We start from the raw sequence: 17,817 nt of genomic DNA, 5'->3' as shown, positions 1-17,817 counted from the left end.
CATCCCGCATCCGTGTAGAATGGGCGTGAAAAAAACGACTCCCTTTAACCACTTCGTAAGCGGTTCCATTGGTATCACGAGAGTAACAAAACCCAGGACCGCGGTGTTTGATGTACTCTCGCGACTTTAACGCCCACTTGGAAGTAGAGAAAAAAAGGCACACACGTGTAAACAATACACGCAATGCAAATGCTTTGCATCCATCAGCACAGCCTGTAACACGTTTTATGAGCATCGCTATGCACTGAATGCCAACCCATCCTTTGCAATTTCAATCCCACAAACTTCCACAACGCTCAGCAGTGGGAACGTTCTACAATGTGTGGACTTTGGTCGTTGGGTGTAGAGAAAATCCAAGGAAAAGAGAGGCTACGCTAAGAGTGTCATAAATTGCTCCGGGTTTTTGTAAGATGTTGGCACATCCCCGATGATTCATAAGTCTACGGCTACGGCACTGATGAGCGGGCAGTACACACGAGTATGTTTCGTGGCATAAGCAAAGTACCTAGAATGGATGAAAACGGTTCTAAAATAGAACGATCGACTGACTCAGAAGCACGATGACAACGATGCTGCACCGTCAGAGGTGACTCCTCGATTCCTAATTTGTTACTCATAAATTGAGTAGGATTGGTAAGCGATTTTCCCATGTTTGCTTGGCCTGTCGGAATGCCATGACACAGCCGTACCATTATTTAGGGCAAGTGTAACACTAGAAAAATAAATTGTCTGTAGTTTAAATCTTGTTTAATTCATTCGTTCCAGTGAAGAACAGGGTGTGTCATTGTGTAATGTTTGCTGGCTATTTAAGTGTAGTGTTAAGAGAAGATATACAGATAAACACTCATCTAAAATTCTTCGAAAAACTAGTAACTAGCCGAAAAAGCGAATAACACGGAAAATAGGTACATTTTCTTTTAATAAAAAAATAATATAATAATTATTTCAGTATAATGTAGCAGGAATGGATATTATTTTAAGTGCACATTTTATAGTGTCTTATTGAAAATTGAGAAATTCAATATTTGCCTTAATTGGTTTTCCTTTTGATTATGTCAAACTTTCTTTTGCAACTGTCATTTCTCAGCTGCATGGATAATCCGACACAAGGTTAAATCGGATAATCGGCGACAAAAGAAAAAGTTCATTGAACAGCTACATATACTAAACCGTTTTTTCTTTTGTGTGCATTTAAAAATCTTCATTATATTACCTTCCTATAAGAGCTTATGAGTGTATATCTCCTCTTGAATACACTATAGATTACAACGGCGTGAAGTCCTATCAAACAACATGTTATATTTGCAATTGTAATCAAATGTTTTACTTACATTGTAACTTCGATACGACATTTTGATGACTTTCGTTTAGATCCGTATGTTGTGGCTGTAGGAGTCGTTCGAACGACGGCGTAACTGATTTCTGCTGCTATAAATCTTTTCTTATAATGCTGAAGATTTTTCCTAACTGAAACACTGACATATTTCTCGCACAACACTCAGAATGGTAGAACGCTTTCTCCATACGATTGTTACCATTTTACACAAAACACTTCGGGGTTTTTGCTATAGTTTAATACACTGCGATGTTGATACACTTTTTCTTTGTGGTTACTATAATGCCAACTTTTTCTGATACTTTCACACACTTTCACAACAGCTCGCTACCCATTTGATTGCTTCCATTCCGTGAAACTATTGCATCAAGCACTACAAGAAGAAAAACGATACGATGATTGACTGCTGGAAGCACTCGGAGAAAAGTGGCATTAGGAGCGTTACAAAACCATTCACTTCACCAAAAGGGGAAAATTCAACATGCCGCCCACTTGTTGCATCACACACACTCGCCTTCCCGAAAGGGTTTGGCTTTAAACTGATCGCTCTACGATCGCACTTTCGCTGCCAATCCGCACGCATGTGCGAACACTAACTGTTAAGCCCTAGATTTGCTTAGAACCTTTCCTTACCGGCTGCACGGAACGGTAAGCACCGAATAATGGCCCTTATCTAATGGGAGCGTGCTAGAACACACTTGAGCGAACGGTGATCACGAGAATGCTTTTCGCAAACAAACGTCGGAAAAAACACTCTTACGCCATTCCGCACCATGTGGTGTGTGCCTGGGAATGTTTTCACACTACGTTCACTCATACACGATCACACTGCAACTGCGTTCCACATTGGCCAACAGCGATTGCAACCGCTTCGTCCCGAGTCCGATGCAACAAAATGCACATAAACGCACACTCACACACACACACACTCTTCCAGTAAAGGTGACACGCGAGAGGAAAAAAAAACTTATTTCGAATTTTCTTCTTCACCGACAACGACACAAAAACGGTCCGCAACATGCGTTTACATTGCAGCGTGTTGGTGCAAAAGTCACAAGCAGCTCGCACGCAGCACGCACACGATCGTGATCAAGCAAAACCCATACAATGTTCTTTCCTCGCTGGCGGTTTGTTTTTTCTTCGTGTCGTGTGGACTAATTCACTGGCGCAGTATTATTTTTAGATCCTGCCCGTACGCTGCTCCCTGTCGCTCTTTAAGTAAACGCGTGCGAAACGTACCGCAGACCTGCCACGGGTTGCTACGATCGGTCCACAAACACTACCGTGCTAGACAAACAGGCTGTATTCCCGAAGAGCCGCACTGCACTGGATAGATAATTCTGCCACCTTTTATCAGAAGAAGTTATCGAACAGATTAAGCTGATTAAAACCGGGCCCGTTCTGTAGCAGCACGTACAGATAAACCGTGTAGATGTAGAACCAGGGCTGTAGGTGAAGCCGTTTGGCAAACAGGAAGCTGCTGACGGATCGTGAAGAGCGCAGTATGGCCGCCGTACCACCGTATAGTAGCTTCCGCACGAACTCCCCCAACAGATAGACGACCGTGACCAGCAGTAGAATGCGGCGCAAGTGTATCAAGAGTATTGCCATCACCAACGCAACAAACATTCGACAGACCTGTTTCACACACGTACACACGATCGGTTGCTTGCTTGCAGGATCACGCTTTGGCACAGAATCGATCGGTTTCGTTCACACGCGTTCCGATTATTCGTTCGACATATTCGACACTGCGTTTGTGCATCAACGCACACAAGTCGATCGTGAAATTCGCGACCTTTCACGCTTCTTTCTATCGTTTTTCTTTTCGATTCGGTTACGCGATCGCGATAAATTCAAATCGTTTAAGATCAAAAAAGCCCTTCGTCGGTGTGCGCTAGGACCAACAAGGGCTCTCGATAGATTCGAATTCGAGAGAGAAAAAAATGGTTGCTCCCGGTGAAGCGGTTCGTTGATACTGATGGTACCCGGCAAAATGGTCAACCACCTGAATGTGTCGCTGGGAACGAGCGAAACTTAATCACTCGATCGCATGTAGATCGGGAGCAAGCAGTAGACAGCGAGCGACAAACACTGCCATAAAAACGTTTTTGGCCAGTGCGCATGTCCGTAGGACAGTATTAAACAGCCTAACCTTTCACATTCACACTTAAATAGGTGACGTGAATCCCGTGAATCGACACTAAACGTGTAAAAGTGAATGAAGTGTTTTTCGTACTACGAATAGTGAGATAGTCACTGGAAAATTGAATTTTATTATAGCAAAAATTATAGCGTCTGTTCTACACTCTGCATCAACATCCCAACGGAAGTCAAAAGCAAATTAGAAAAAGAACAATTTTAATTCGAGAAAATCTCATCCCGAATTCCGTCTGCTACGCATAGAGAATGGGGAAAAACGATTAAAATAAAACAATAGACATTCCATTTTATTGGACACCCAAAACAGAAGAATGTCTCCCGTATTCCATTTCGTACAAACATTAAAGAATCCCAACAGTTCCAACCAAACCAATTCTTCCACCACCACCACCACCAACAACAGCAATACTGTGTGCTCGTTCGCCAACCGGAAGACCGGTAGACAGTTGCTTTGGTGACTTATATTTAGAGCGTCTCAATTTTCACTGCCGTATCACGCGTACGGTTGTTCTACGCGACAGCATTTATTGCGTTACGCGCACCAACCCGAACCCGATCCCGAGCAGTGAATTCATCCAACCGATGGAACAAGCGAACGATCGTGCGGTTTTTGTTAAATAAATAACAATTAAAGTGTCAAATTAGCGCCCGAAGACGGCGGCGCATCCATCCGTGGTGGAAAACTTACCGTCGATTGTGCGCCCACCGAGAAAATGCACATGAACGCACCGTGTCGATGCCGATGTCTCTGTACATTGGGGCTCTGTATCAGAGAACTCAACGCGCAACGTGATGAATATTTCAAGGACAGACGTTTGTCGGGAAAGAAAACTATTTTTGACATCACGTGTGCCGGCAACATCCGATACGTTGTTAATCGAAGCCAATCATATTGTTCCATTTGTGGATACGTCCAAAACATTCTCCAAATGCCTATGTTGTTGCGTACCGAATTGCTTTTAAAAGTTTCAACGATTTCTGGGGTACTTCTTCTATGTTTTGGGGGTTTTCAGCTGCCATTTCTGGAATTTACCCGGAAGAGCTCGTGAAAAATCAAACCCTGCCGGTCAAGAGAAAAACGCTTAGCCATTGGGATAGATATTTACTGAAATAAAAGTTCACAAATCACACGTTTTATTAGGAATAAACCATATATTAATGTGTAATCCAATAAATTAAGCTTTGAAAACGTCAAAATTTCGAAACTCCATTATATTAGTTTTTTTAAGGAAGCGCCTAAAAAATTTTAAAATTTTTTGTTCGCTAAACTTTTTCCATTTTTGATTAATTTTAATATAAAATTTTGATGAAAACAAAAATTTCATACGAAAATTACTTTGTAAATTTAAAAAACGGCTTACAGTGGACTCGTCTATTCTAAATCACATATTTTATTATTATTATCCAACGGTCTGTAAGAACCAGCTATACTAAGTACTAGGCGCCCCCATTGGAAATAATTTTTGTTGCATTTTATGATCAACTCTCTAAAAAATATGCTTTTGTCCTAGAAAACTTGAACAAATTTCTCTAACATTTTTTTTATTGGGAATTCCGTTTAAAAGTGTGATTATAAATGTTTTTATATGGTTGTATTTCTAAAACGAACTTGACTGAAGATTTTGAAACATTTCAATTACCATTAATTGCTTGTAGAGTTACATTTTAAGATATGTAAATTATCATCATAATTCACGATTATTGGAAATACTATTTGTTTTGCAATTCAAACCTATGTCGATATTTTTTTTGAAACTTCACGGCCTTCTTTAACAGTAATCTGAATGTTTTCAATTGCTTAAAATTGCTCCCATTTGTTCTTGTAATTATACCCCCAACAATTAATATTTTAATTGTTTGCACGATTAATATCCACCCAGCGTTAATAGAGTCTGTAATCTATCGACCAATAAATCACTGTATTGGTGAAAAACTTTGCTTCCATTATTACCGCTGGCGATTCCCCTCGCCATAACGAACACGCGGTCAACACTTTAGCCATCGCTAATCCAACCGGCCCGCAAAATCCATGGTTTATTTTGCTCCCTGTCCATTCAATAATCGGAAGCTTCCTGAAACAAGCTCGTTTGAGTGCGCGGTTCCGTTCGATGGTGGGTTGAAACGTTTTGGTAAATCTGGCAAACATCAACTACAGTCCATTTTGCACTGCCTCGCGGCATTAAACGGCCGGCGCTGCAAACGAAAATCCCAGCCAAAAGCTTTGATCATGTTCTGACAGCCATCGTTCAATGGGAGAAACCCAAATGCAGTCCCAAACCCTTTGGCAAAACTGGATGAAGCAAGGGTAGAAGCAACCAAGCCGCGGTGTGTGAATAAATCATACGAACGAGGAAGATACGAACGGCATTCGGTTGGATGGTCGCGGATGGTCCTCATTTTCACGCGGCGTAGCAAATCGTTACTGATTCTCATAAATCACTCATCGTGTTCCTGTCATATCCCACACGGCATTCTTCACGTAAAAAGCGAACCATAAACATCGTTACGTCTGCTTCCGGTATTAGTGCAGCCGATGTGCAGCGGCTGTGTCACGTGAATTGAGTTGTTTTTCTTTCGTTTTCGTTTTTTTTTTGTGGTGCGTTTGATTCTTTGGGAAAGTTGGCTTTTCCCAAACAACGGCTACCTAGTTTGCGACCCGCAAAACACATAATCCACTAGTTTCATGATTCATTGGGTCAGTGTGCGTAGTGTTTTTCTCTTTGCTTTTCCCCGTTTCGGCATTGGATGCTTTTTGGGTTGGCCGGTTGTTTACGAAAAACATTTCACGGCTCTTTATTGATAGTTTCATCTTTGTGGTTCTATTTTTGTGTTGAATGTAAACAAATAAATAAAACCACAGTGACAACTACCGACACTATGCGTCTATTATCCCAGCTGGGGTAGCCTTGGAATGGTCCAATCGTAGAGAAAATTGACTGGAAACTGGGTCTTGTGGGCAGGAACAGTTTCAAAATGATTAAAATAAACAGTGCACTACAGTGGAGTTTGCAAATTTCAATATTCTTTATGTATTGCAAAATGTGTGTAACAGAGAAACGATTTTTTTCGAAAAGATTTTATAGTTTGAATATTCTAATAAACTAGTAATTTGTTTGCACTAGTCATTTGTTTGCATTACAGGAAGGAAATTGTTATTTTAAAATTAGTATTAAAAAAATAGGGGGCGGCCCGGTGGTGCATGTGAAAAACGACGCCCGTCCACACGGCAGGGACCGGGTTCAAGTCCCATCCGGACCGTCTCCCCGTAGCATGGACTGACTATCCTGCCAGGCCGTTCTAACCGAGCAAAAAAAAAAAATAAAAAAATAGAATAAATTTATATTATATTTTCAAGAATTTTCCTTAGCTCGACATTTAGCTAGAATTAAGCGGATTAGAGAAACGTAAAATTATTTTATGAAAATTTTCCAATTGATTTAATTGTTTTAAATGTCAATTACTAAATACGCAGAAAATATAACAATTTTTTAATATTAAAATAAATATTAAATATTATATCTTTACTACTTTATTTTCAAAACATTTTTACTTCAATGGCTATGTCTGACTATGTGTGGAAAATTTTTCCCTGTCTTGCATTAATGGCTTGTCGAAAAATGAAAACAAGTATTTCATCCCTTAATACGAGTTACAATCGAAATTTCAGAGAGAAAAAAAGAGATTCAACATATGCGGATTTTCGGGGATCTTCATAGATCTCCATTATAGTGTTTCTCGATGTCTACCTAAACATTGGATTCAAATGTCTTAATTAAAAAAATATGAAAAGTATTGTAAATAGAATGTAACAGAGCACGGCAGGGACCGGGTTCGAATCCCATCCGGACCGTCTCCCCGTAGCATGGACTGACTATCCTGCTACGTGGTAAAATAAGTCTTGATACGGCCAGGCCGTTCTAACCGAGCAAAAAAAAAAAAGAATGTAACAGAGCGTTTCCTCAAAAATCTTTTATAATTCCTGTAATAGAAATTAATCTTTAATTATCACTTTTAGTACACAATTTCAACACACCTTTCTTTGACATACAAGTTAACTTCCGTGGAAACAAAAAAAATGTTACATTTGTAGTTTTTCCACTGAACTAGTCTATTTTATCATCTGATTAATTCGATCCAATTCGATAGTGAATGTTTATATTTAGCATACGCGTTTTACCTGATGCAACGCAAATGTGTGTTGTCTTTGAAAAGCTACATCCACCAGCTCAACCATGATGCAACGCCGTGTTCCAATCGAAACGAACCACACATCTCTCGCCACACAAGCCAGATTTGGGTCATAATTCTTCCGCAATCGCGTCAAACCGAAGGAACACCCGCATGCCAAAAACAACCTACCAAAAAACCGAAGGCGGATGGCAAACGTCCGTCACGTGTCCTAACCGAAGAGTTTCACGACACTTCTCACATGCAGCCACTTGCGCGTTTGTGTGAGTGTGTGGGAAAACGTTCGGCACAGAATCCCGTGTGACGCATGCTGTAAGATGGAGGTGAATATCCCAAGCGCTGGTAATATCCCATAGTCTGACCCACATTTTCCATTATTTTAGTAACCGGTATACCACCAACGAATTTCCGCCGTGTGGGGCAAAAGAGCTGCAACGTTTGTTTTGAGTGCAGCGTTGCATGTGATTACTTCTCGGTGACATTTGGCCATTCGTACCCCATGAATGGTGAAGAAGAAAAAAACAAGAATTTCCCCAGCACATTAGTGTTAGCCATAATACGGTAATAAGTTTCGGACCTGTGATGTATTACCAATGCTAGTATTTTATCTCACACTACAAAGTTAAGAACTTTATCGTTAGAACGCTCCACTCTACCTTAATCTCCAAAACTCTAGATTCATTTTCTACCCACTACACAAATCATATGCAACTGCAAAGTCTTGCTATCGCTTGACTTTTGAAATAAAGTCAAAAAGTGTAAACTTTAACATCCAATATTTAGTTTGTCGACCGGATTCCGGTTCTCATTTGCACATTGCATCCACAGCACTAGCTGCAAAAGCTTATCTTGCCCCCACACCCACACACACATGCAGATGGTATCTGGGAACCAGATGACTGCTCCATTCCTGCATTTGGGGAAAACATACCGTCGCCCTAATCCGTTCATGTGTCAAGAAAATCCCACATGTCAGAACTCTAGCAAAACTCTGCTGCTTAATCCTTGTGTCGACAGGGATAAATTTATACCGAGATCTTCTACTCGTTCGTTTCAAAAAAGGAATCTTTGTGATTCGTTTTGTGAGCAGTAGAAGGACAAAAAAAACAAGGTGAAAACTACTTTCACATCTGCCATCGCAATGGCTAAGAAAAGCATTTTAGTTAAAAAGTAGTTGTTTTTGTTACAATTTTAATGTCCATTAAGTGTGCATCCCAGGCATCATGCCTTTTAAAATTAATTTTTATTTGTTTCTATGTCGTGTACTTTTGTGTAATTTCTATATTTTGCAGAGGTTTCTTGTTATATTCAAGAGGTTCAGGGAAACAGTGAAACAAAACACATTAATTATCTTTGATTGTTTACTAAATAATATCAATATGCATTATGGCTCGTTATCTAATGTTCAATTATTCGTGTGTTCAATTATTATCGTGTGTTCAATTATTCATGTTTTAATATTAGAAACTTTTATATACATGATTTGAGATTGATTTGTGATTTATTTATCTCTTCAACTTTTTCTCTTATTCTCAAAAAACCTGGTGTCTTTGGACTGTACGTTTAGATGAAATTTGCTACTTCAAGTAAAAAAAAGATTATGAAAAAAGAAATAACTATTATATCATATTTACTAATAAAGTTTAAGAAAAAGATTCAAGTTATTGTTTACCTCCGATGCGACTTATTACTAATGAGGAAACTGATATTATCATTAAGCAACGATAATTATTCTTACTTCTGAATCTTCTCCATTTTTCTTTCATTTTCAGTAACAGTAAGCAAAAACTAGAATGTTTAGAGATTGAAATTAGGAATCAATCAAGAAAACATTCAGCAGACTAAGAGCCTATGTCCCGATTAAAGTCTGCATTTTGGATGCGAATATAACACTTAATGTGTCATGTTTTATGCTAAATGTGCTCTTCCAAAGTTTTCATAAAAAATATAATTAAAAGGTAATATAGTCCTTGAGAATTTTTCAACCAATCTTCTCCACATTTAGTAAAACCTTGAAACACATTTTCTCTAGCATAATCTGGACACATCTGCCATCAGATTGAAACAATTGAGTTTGTTTATCTGTATGCACAGACGAAGATTCGCATCATTTACAGCGTCCGTTCGATTAGTTTTGTGTGTTGAAGCCGAAAATAGAAACCACAATCTCGCCGGCATTTTCCGAACAGCACAAACAATGGCCTAACCTCAAAAACCAACTGCACCAACTAGCAAAACAATCATGGTGTCGTCATGATGCCTACGCTTCGAAATCTTCCTATGCTCTAGCCAATTGTTTATCGTTTATCACACAATTATTCACGACGAATTCGTACGAATCAACGCCGGCACGGTGTGCGTATGGTTCTTACCCTAGTCCGAATGTTACCATTAACGAGTCCGTTTATGTATTGCATTTACTTTTCAATTGCGATCCAAAACGATTTGAGTCCCACCTGTGGGATCGGTGCGTTGTTGCGTGTTGCGTGAGAATATCGTTTGCTTGCGGGATCATCTCGGGATCGCTCGAACTCACGAATCACGGAAAAGCGATGATCTAATTTTGGTGCCTTGCAGTTTCCCTCACCGTCAGGAAACTAAATTCTTGCTAAGTTTTTGCTTCTCGTTTTCTTCGTGCTGCTTCTTCGTGAGTAGTTCTTGCTTTAAGCGGATTGCAATGCTGAAACTCCTGTCCGTGCATCGTTGAAAACACCATTTACCAGCGTGGTGGGATGGTTCTTGCGACGTATTTTCGGTAGGCAAAGTCTTAGGAAAAGTCGCTAGAACATAGAGAGATAGAGAGAAAAATCTCCGTACACTACGCTTAAGCGCTACAGCCCGCGACGGCAGATTTATTTTTATCACTCGCCACACTCCACCGTACGAGAGAATAAAGGAATTTATCACATAAAACAGTGGTGAAACATTAACGAACCCACCAACATTTGAAACTGCTTCCGTGAAGTTTTCTCTTCTTAATTCTACACGTGGTTTTTTCTCAATAGTCTGCAAATGTTATAACAACTTCCATTTTAATGTTTACACAAACTCACTGAGTTTAAGAAACAACCCTGATTTGAGTTCAATTCGAAACAATTTTCATTCACCACCCACAAACACACTTTTTAACAGCAACGTCCGAACCATTACACACCATTACATACACTGTTTGGTTTGCAGATTATTAATGAGCACAATCATATGCTTCACAGTCACACGATTACTAATTGATTAACGCGATCGTTACTAACAGTGATCGAGAGTGCGTGTGCATCCCGCGGCGATCGAGTTGCCACTGAAACTGATCCTCTCTTTAAGCTCGTGTGTCTCAACCATAGCAAACCATATGAGATCGATGACCGACTCTTTCGTTTCTTCTTATGTTCGTAAGGATTTACAACTCTACAGTATATTATAAACGTTTTTCTGAAAATATCTCTCGTCTTCCATCTACTTTTTTTCATGATAAAATTTAAACAATTACTGCTTGGAACGTTAAGGTGGCATCTGATAAAGAAATATTTTTAATTATCTGCCTTATTCAGAAATACTTGAATATTCTAAGAAGGTTAGTGGGTTAAAGAAAATTTAGTTTCTTTAACACATCTTACTAAAGCTCCGTCAATCAAACATCTTTAACATCGAACCGTCAGACCCAGTGTTTTTGTTACGATGCCGTTTAACTGAGCTTTCAGTTACAAAGAAACCTATTCCAAAGGACTTATTTTAGGTAGTTAGAGTTCATAGGAGGACTGAATAAAAGAATTAAATTTAGTTTATTCATAGTTAGATATTTATTGAGTTTTAGTGACGTATAATCTCAATATGTTCTGCCGCTAAATTAACTGCTACCATGAATCGAATCGATGAAACTTTGAGTTTTGTGAAATATTTCATAACGATGTCGTGAAACATTTCATTGTCTGTATCGACTGTGGTAATCGATTAACGTTGTTTAGCGGTTACTCCTGTTTAAAATTGAAAATGCTTTATTTTATATTTGAAAACTTTTTGTACGAATACTTTTTCCTTAAAACTACATTAGTTATATTACAATTTATATTCAGAGGTTCATGGTTTATTCACTGGACATTTTGCTGAAAAATTGAATGTATATTTATGCCGTATTCTTAGCTTGTAGCTCAAGCATAATTTTGGTCTTATATGAAACAATAATGGAATAATTGAACAAAGATTTATGCACGGACAAAGGAAGCACCCTTATTGCGATGGAGTGATGGTGTTGATGTGTCCACCAGAATATTGGACGAAAATAAGCACATTAAATTAAACTATGTTGCTAACTACTAAGTAAATAATGGAAAAAAGTTATGCCCAAACAATATTCAAGGAATGTTTTTAACTAGTGTTATAATAAAAAAGCTTCATTTACTTTGGTACATATTATACAATACAACAACAACTGGAAAGCTTTACTATTCCATGCTTCAACGGCAACAGAACAGTAAGGTGTCTCCAGCGGAGAAAGTATTTTTGTGTGAATTGCGCCGTTAAACAAACCGTTTGCTTTATTACAAAGACATCTGCAATATTTTGTTTCAATTATAACAATTACGACGTATTTTTTTTTTAATTTATAACTAAAAAATTTCATAGCAATACGGCCAGGCCGTTCTTTATGAATAAAAAAAAAACTAAAATTTCAAATAACTAAAACATTCACTCATCTATTTCGTATACACCATTTCCTACGAGAAATCGCTCAATTCTACAGTTGAAACTAATTTCCTTACCCTTATTTATATTTCTATCTACACGATCGTAGCTTGGCTATCGTTTGGTTTACCGATTCCAAATACACCTGCACAATACGCCAGGTGGTCTGCTCGAAATGCTTGCTGTTAGAGTAGCAAACGTTGCGAAACCTTAAAATCACGATCAACTCCATTTCCCAATCTTACCTTTTCCGACGATTCCGTTTGTGGGAAAATGACTGTGTGTGTGTGTGTTGATGTTAGTATAGCAGCTGAAAATAAATTCCTGTTTTCTATAATTCTGCCATTTTGCTGGATCATCTCACCTCAGTGACCCGGTAGGAAATTTATTTCGTAACCTTCTTGACCCTATCATTGAGTGAACGCTATGGTTGTACGATTTAAATCTTTTTAAATGTGTGCAACAACACCTATAGAAGTCTGGTTTTTTCGTATTCGTTTTTTTATTCATGGACAATATTAAGAGCGCAATTTTGGTTGATTGTATAATTTTATTTATAAATTTTTAAACTTAAATTTAAGCTAAAGTATAATTTTTTATCCTCTTATCACACATACACTAAATATAAATCTATAGACTAAAGCAAATTGCACCAATATTAAAATACATTGCAAAATATGTCTATCATAATCTTATGACAATAGAGTCGGATGGAAAGTGAAGGTTGAAACTCTGTTTTACTTAAATAAAATTATTTTACTATAATTTATACCAAACTTACGTCGAAAGTTTTCTTCAACTTAGTCAACGCCGTAGCTGCTATAAATACTCGTGAATATCATCGTCAAACTGATTCTAACAAACAAAGCTTCTATTAGCGCCTCCTGGCGGAGTTAGCTAACTAGAGTCATCAGTTCCTGCATGGCCGCCACTATCAGATGAAATAATAAAATCATTTGTAGTAATTTGAGAAGAAGCTATTATTTTCAAATATATACTACGTAATATTGGTAATATGTGCATCACGTGCCTCAGATAATCGAATTCGACCTCCTACAGTGAGTCGAAGCACAATCCCACGCCTCCCTATTGACCACCCAAAAATTGTTTATTTACTTATCTCAAATAGTATCAAAGCTTCTACTCGCACGTGTATACCCTCAATTCTTAAAATAGTACCGAAAGATTAAAATTAATCTATATCGAGCAGGTTAAACTGCATTTCTCCTTCGTTATCTAATCAACGCTTATCTTAAATCGTTTGATCATTGCAATATTTAACCTGACGCTCTATGAAAGGTACGTCAGTCCTTATTGAACGTTCTGTCTATCGTGGCACAATGATTCGCCGTGTTGTTCTTTTGTGTTTTATCGTGTTTGTTGTGATTTGCAACATAGAAGCAAGAAGTAAGTGACGACGTAATTCAGCACTTGGTGAGGTCGTTTCACACCCAACTAACACCTTTCGTGTTGATTTCGAAACAGAACCAATCGTTTGTTACTATGCCTCATGGACAACATACCGTGCGGGCAGAGGGCAGTTCAACGTGGAACACATTGATCCCTTCCTATGCACCCATCTGTTGTACGCGTTCTTCGGAGTGGATGATACTGGTGCAGTAAAAGTGTTAGATCCATGGCTCGACCTGGAGGATGATGGTGGTCGAGGAAATATTCGTCGCTTCAACGAGTTACGGCAGCAGAATGCACAGCTCAAAACATTGGCCGCCATCGGTGGAGCGTCTGTTGATCCAGCACTGTTTTCTCACATTGCCGCGAGCGCTGACTTGCGTACTGCTTTCGCTCGTAATGCACGAGAGTTTTGTCTGGCGCATGGGTTTGACGGTGTGGATGTGGGTTGGGAGTTTCCGGGGATGCACGACGGCGATACGGCAAATGATAAGCACAATTTTGTGCTAATGTTATCAGAATTGGCCGTCGAGCTTCGGTCGCATGGATTGCTGGTCACAGGTGCTCTCGCGGCAAGTGAAACAATTGCGTCGATTTCTTACGATATTCCTGGAATTGTGCCACATTTGGATTTAATCAATCTCATGGCATACGATTACAATGGCGCGTGGAATGAATTTACCGGCCATAATGCACCATTGTTCGCTGGACCTTCGGATCAGAACGATTTTCAACGAATGCTCAATGTGGATCACAGTGTTAACTATTGGCTTAGTCAAGGCGCACCGCTAACGAAGTTAGTGCTGGGTGTTCCTGCGTATGGACGTACGTTTACGCTATCGAACTCCGCATCGAATGGATTGCGGGCACCATCGGAAGGGGCCGGATTGCCGGGCCCTTATACAGAACAGCCCGGGTACATGGCATACCATGAGGCTTGTGTTCACTTTCTACCAGGATCCGGCTGGCAACGTGTGTGGGAGGAAACACAACGCATCCCGTACGGATTCCTCGACCACCAGTGGATTGGGTATGACGATAGGGCAAGCATATTGGAGAAGTGTAACTACGTCAACGATCGAAACCTTGCCGGCATGATGATGTGGTCAATCGATATGGATGATTTCCGAGGCTACTGTGGAGCCAGCTTTAATTTGCTTCGCACTATCAATGAATGCTTGATGTAAATGAGATATGTTGTGATGTGATGATAAAATATATGATAAAGCAGGTTAACTCATTCGTTCCTTGCATTCTTAAATTTTCTAATTAATATAATGTTTTATAATTTTTTTAATATTTTTTATTTATTTTTTATTAATAGCATTATTTGCGTCGAAAGAAACTTATTTCAACCAATTGGCATTTAAATAAATCAATTTACAAAATTTTGCAAAATTACTCAAAAAAAAGGTAGGGCTATAGCCTTAGGAAATTTTTGAATTTTTAGAATATTTTTATTTTTTTATAATTTTGCAAAGTTTTATAAATTGATTTATTTAAATGCCAATTGGTTGAAATAAGTTTCTTATCACTCGAATAATGCTTTAAATAAAAAAAAGAATAAAATATAAAAGAATAAAAAAATTTAAAAAATTTAAAATTTCCTAAGGTTTTAGTCTTATAAATGACTTATACGTTTATGCCGGGTTTTTAATGACCTCGTAATGAGTAGTTAAACGAGCTGACTCCTAATAACGACTCATTCACTCTGAGTTGACTGACTAAAAAGAGTTGTCATTCTCATCTTTTGTCCTGTCGTGTGGAACCAGTGCCAGTATTTTATTTCTCTTGTTTTCATGGTTAAATATGTTTTAAACCTAAAATTTGTATGATTAAAAGTAAGCGTATCTGGAAAATTAATTCATTCAGTCATTTTATTGTAGCCAGAGTACGAAATAAAATTTTAGTAATGTACTGGGCGCCTCCAGCACTTTAATGCTTAGTATAGTGCTAACAGCTATAATGCAGGAGGCGCCCAGTACTTTGAAAAATTATAGTTCACAGCATAATTCACTTCATTTTAAGTCACAAAGAAAAATGTTTGATTTTTGATAAAGCCGCAATCCTAAATATCTTCCAAAGTTAATCTAAAATATAGTTTAAAAACCAAAAATGTTAGAGAGTTTGAAAAAAATTCTATTGATGATTGAAGGCAATAAATTGGCATTGGCAATAAAATTATGGATTTTCTTATAGTATAACAACCCTTATAATCTAATACATTGAATTTGTGTGTTCTATCTGATCATGTCTTAATAGTTATAATGATATTAATATCTCAATGATCATGAGTTAATAATCTGGTCCCAAAAGGAGTAGCATATTTACATCTAATGCTCGAAATGTTTCGAAAGACTTTTTGTTTGTATTCTTTTTGACAAGGCATTTTATTAATAACAAATGTTCAAATAATTTACAAAACAAAATATAATCCAGCAACACCATGTACTACGTAAAACAATCACTATAAATTCGAAATCTGTATCACGATCTAAGACGATCACTTTATTCACTATTTTATGCTTTACACATTGCCGTCTACTATGGGAACAAAAAAGAAAAGAAGAAATCGTTAAACATGCCAACTAAACACCAACTCAGAAAAACAACAAACACAAATGACCCATGAACCCGAAAAGCTGAAATCGTCACTCCATATTTAATATTTGTTTTCATAAGTGGTTGACCTATTTTTAGAAACTAATGTTCGTGAAGCTATTCACCACACACAGCGGTTCGTTTATTATGTGATGCAGCCGCATCACGTACGTAAGAGTGGCGGAGGTTTATGTTTTCTGCCAATAAACTAATTTCCAGATAAGAGTAAATGTTAGTGCGGTTATTTAGGAAGTGAAGTGCGAACTTCACCTGAGCAAAGTACTTGATCAGTAGTGGAAAACGTTTTCGTTACAGACTTCATATGAAATAAATCAATTTAAAGCACTTTACTTTAAACCGACTACATTTCTAGATTTCTTTTTTTACAATCAATCATCTCATTTCCTTAGTCGATTCCATCGCAGTACGGTTACCCATTGCACACACGGTTTTCGGACTGTCTGCGATGCACATGATAAACCACAATCCAATCCGTCTAAGACAACCATCTTTGAAGCATCCCACACATGCCGACTAAAATTAGCCGTTTGGCATTTTGCGCATAGTCGCATGATCGCTTACCATCGCCCAGACATGGAGCAGCTCGATCGAACGCAACAAAACTTCCAACTTGGAAGCGGTAAGCACTTACTAGCACATGATTTGCTTAACCCTCGTCCCAGTAATAGGGGATGAGATGGGGGTTTTTCACCGTCCTATTGGCCGTCCAAGCCTTTTCATTCGGCTCCGGTGACTCATGGAGCGAACATGTGTCTTAATTTATTTACGTTCATCATTTATCATTATGTAAGACAGTGACGATCACTTAGTAGTTCGCGCCTGCAACAGGCAGCGCAGTTTGCTTCGTACAGTTTTATTTGGTTTTTCGCCCTTACTGGCCAAAATGTTCAACCTGCTCGCAATGTTCTTAGTAATCTTAATTTATTTTTTTTTAAGATTTATACAAGACTAAATATAATTATTTTTCCAATCTTCCAATCTCGTTTTCCTCTTTTACTCCCAAAGAAGCAAGACACTTAATAAAGATTTAGAGCTAGTAGCTCAAATTCATTTTGAGCAATTTATTAAACCACTCAATAAAAAAATATATAATCTTTTCAGATCAATTTCAGTTTTCTATCATTGAGATAAAGATTATATGATATTATGAGATAAGATCTTTACCATTGTTGTGTACTGTTCATTCACAAAATAAGAACGAAAAGAAAATGAAAATGTGAGTGAAATGTTTGTTTGCCGTTTATAGCAAAGGAAAGCATTTACCGTGCCCACAGTGAATAAGAAAAGAAACACACATCCATCTTGGAACGAGAACTGACCCAATCAAAAGGTGTGCGTTTATGTAAATATCATGCAATTTCGCAACAGTACGTTGGATTGTTAGTTGGATACAAATATAATCCTCACTATTCACACACATG

At 38.1% G+C, this 17,817-nt stretch overlaps 2 protein-coding genes across 9 annotated transcripts in view; one reads left to right on the top strand and one right to left on the bottom strand.

The window, feature by feature from the left end:
* Nucleotides 1–11,626, bottom strand: part of LOC125769840 (FH1/FH2 domain-containing protein 3) — an 87,216-nt gene extending 75,590 nt beyond the window's left edge. For 5 of the 8 annotated variants that reach the window (XM_049438753.1, XM_049438752.1, XM_049438755.1 and 2 more), the window contains exon 1: nucleotides 1,332–2,687. In XM_049438753.1, coding sequence (XP_049294710.1) covers nucleotides 1,332–1,352 — 21 coding nt within the window. In that variant the 5' untranslated portion in view covers nucleotides 1,353–2,687. Of the gene's footprint in view, nucleotides 1–1,331; nucleotides 2,688–2,974; nucleotides 3,380–10,841 lie in introns of those variants that run through there. The other 3 variants (XM_049438750.1, XM_049438748.1, XM_049438749.1) reach the window with 3 other exon arrangements.
* A 2,049-nt stretch (nucleotides 11,627–13,675) lies between these two features.
* LOC125767560 (chitinase-3-like protein 1) lies at nucleotides 13,676–15,032 on the top strand. Its single transcript, XM_049434240.1, has 2 exons — nucleotides 13,676–13,771; nucleotides 13,850–15,032. The coding sequence occupies exons 1-2, from the start codon at nucleotides 13,705–13,707 to the stop codon at nucleotides 14,959–14,961; spliced, it is 1,179 nt and encodes a 392-aa protein (XP_049290197.1). The 5' UTR covers nucleotides 13,676–13,704; the 3' UTR covers nucleotides 14,962–15,032.
* Nucleotides 15,033–17,817: the final 2,785 nt, after the last annotated feature.

Source organism: Anopheles funestus, chromosome 3RL (genome assembly GCF_943734845.2).
Source record: "Anopheles funestus chromosome 3RL, idAnoFuneDA-416_04, whole genome shotgun sequence".
Lineage (NCBI taxonomy): Eukaryota > Metazoa > Arthropoda > Insecta > Diptera > Culicidae > Anopheles > Anopheles funestus.
The sequence above is the reverse complement of the archived record's forward strand: the minus strand, read 5'-3'. Positions and strand labels throughout refer to the sequence as shown.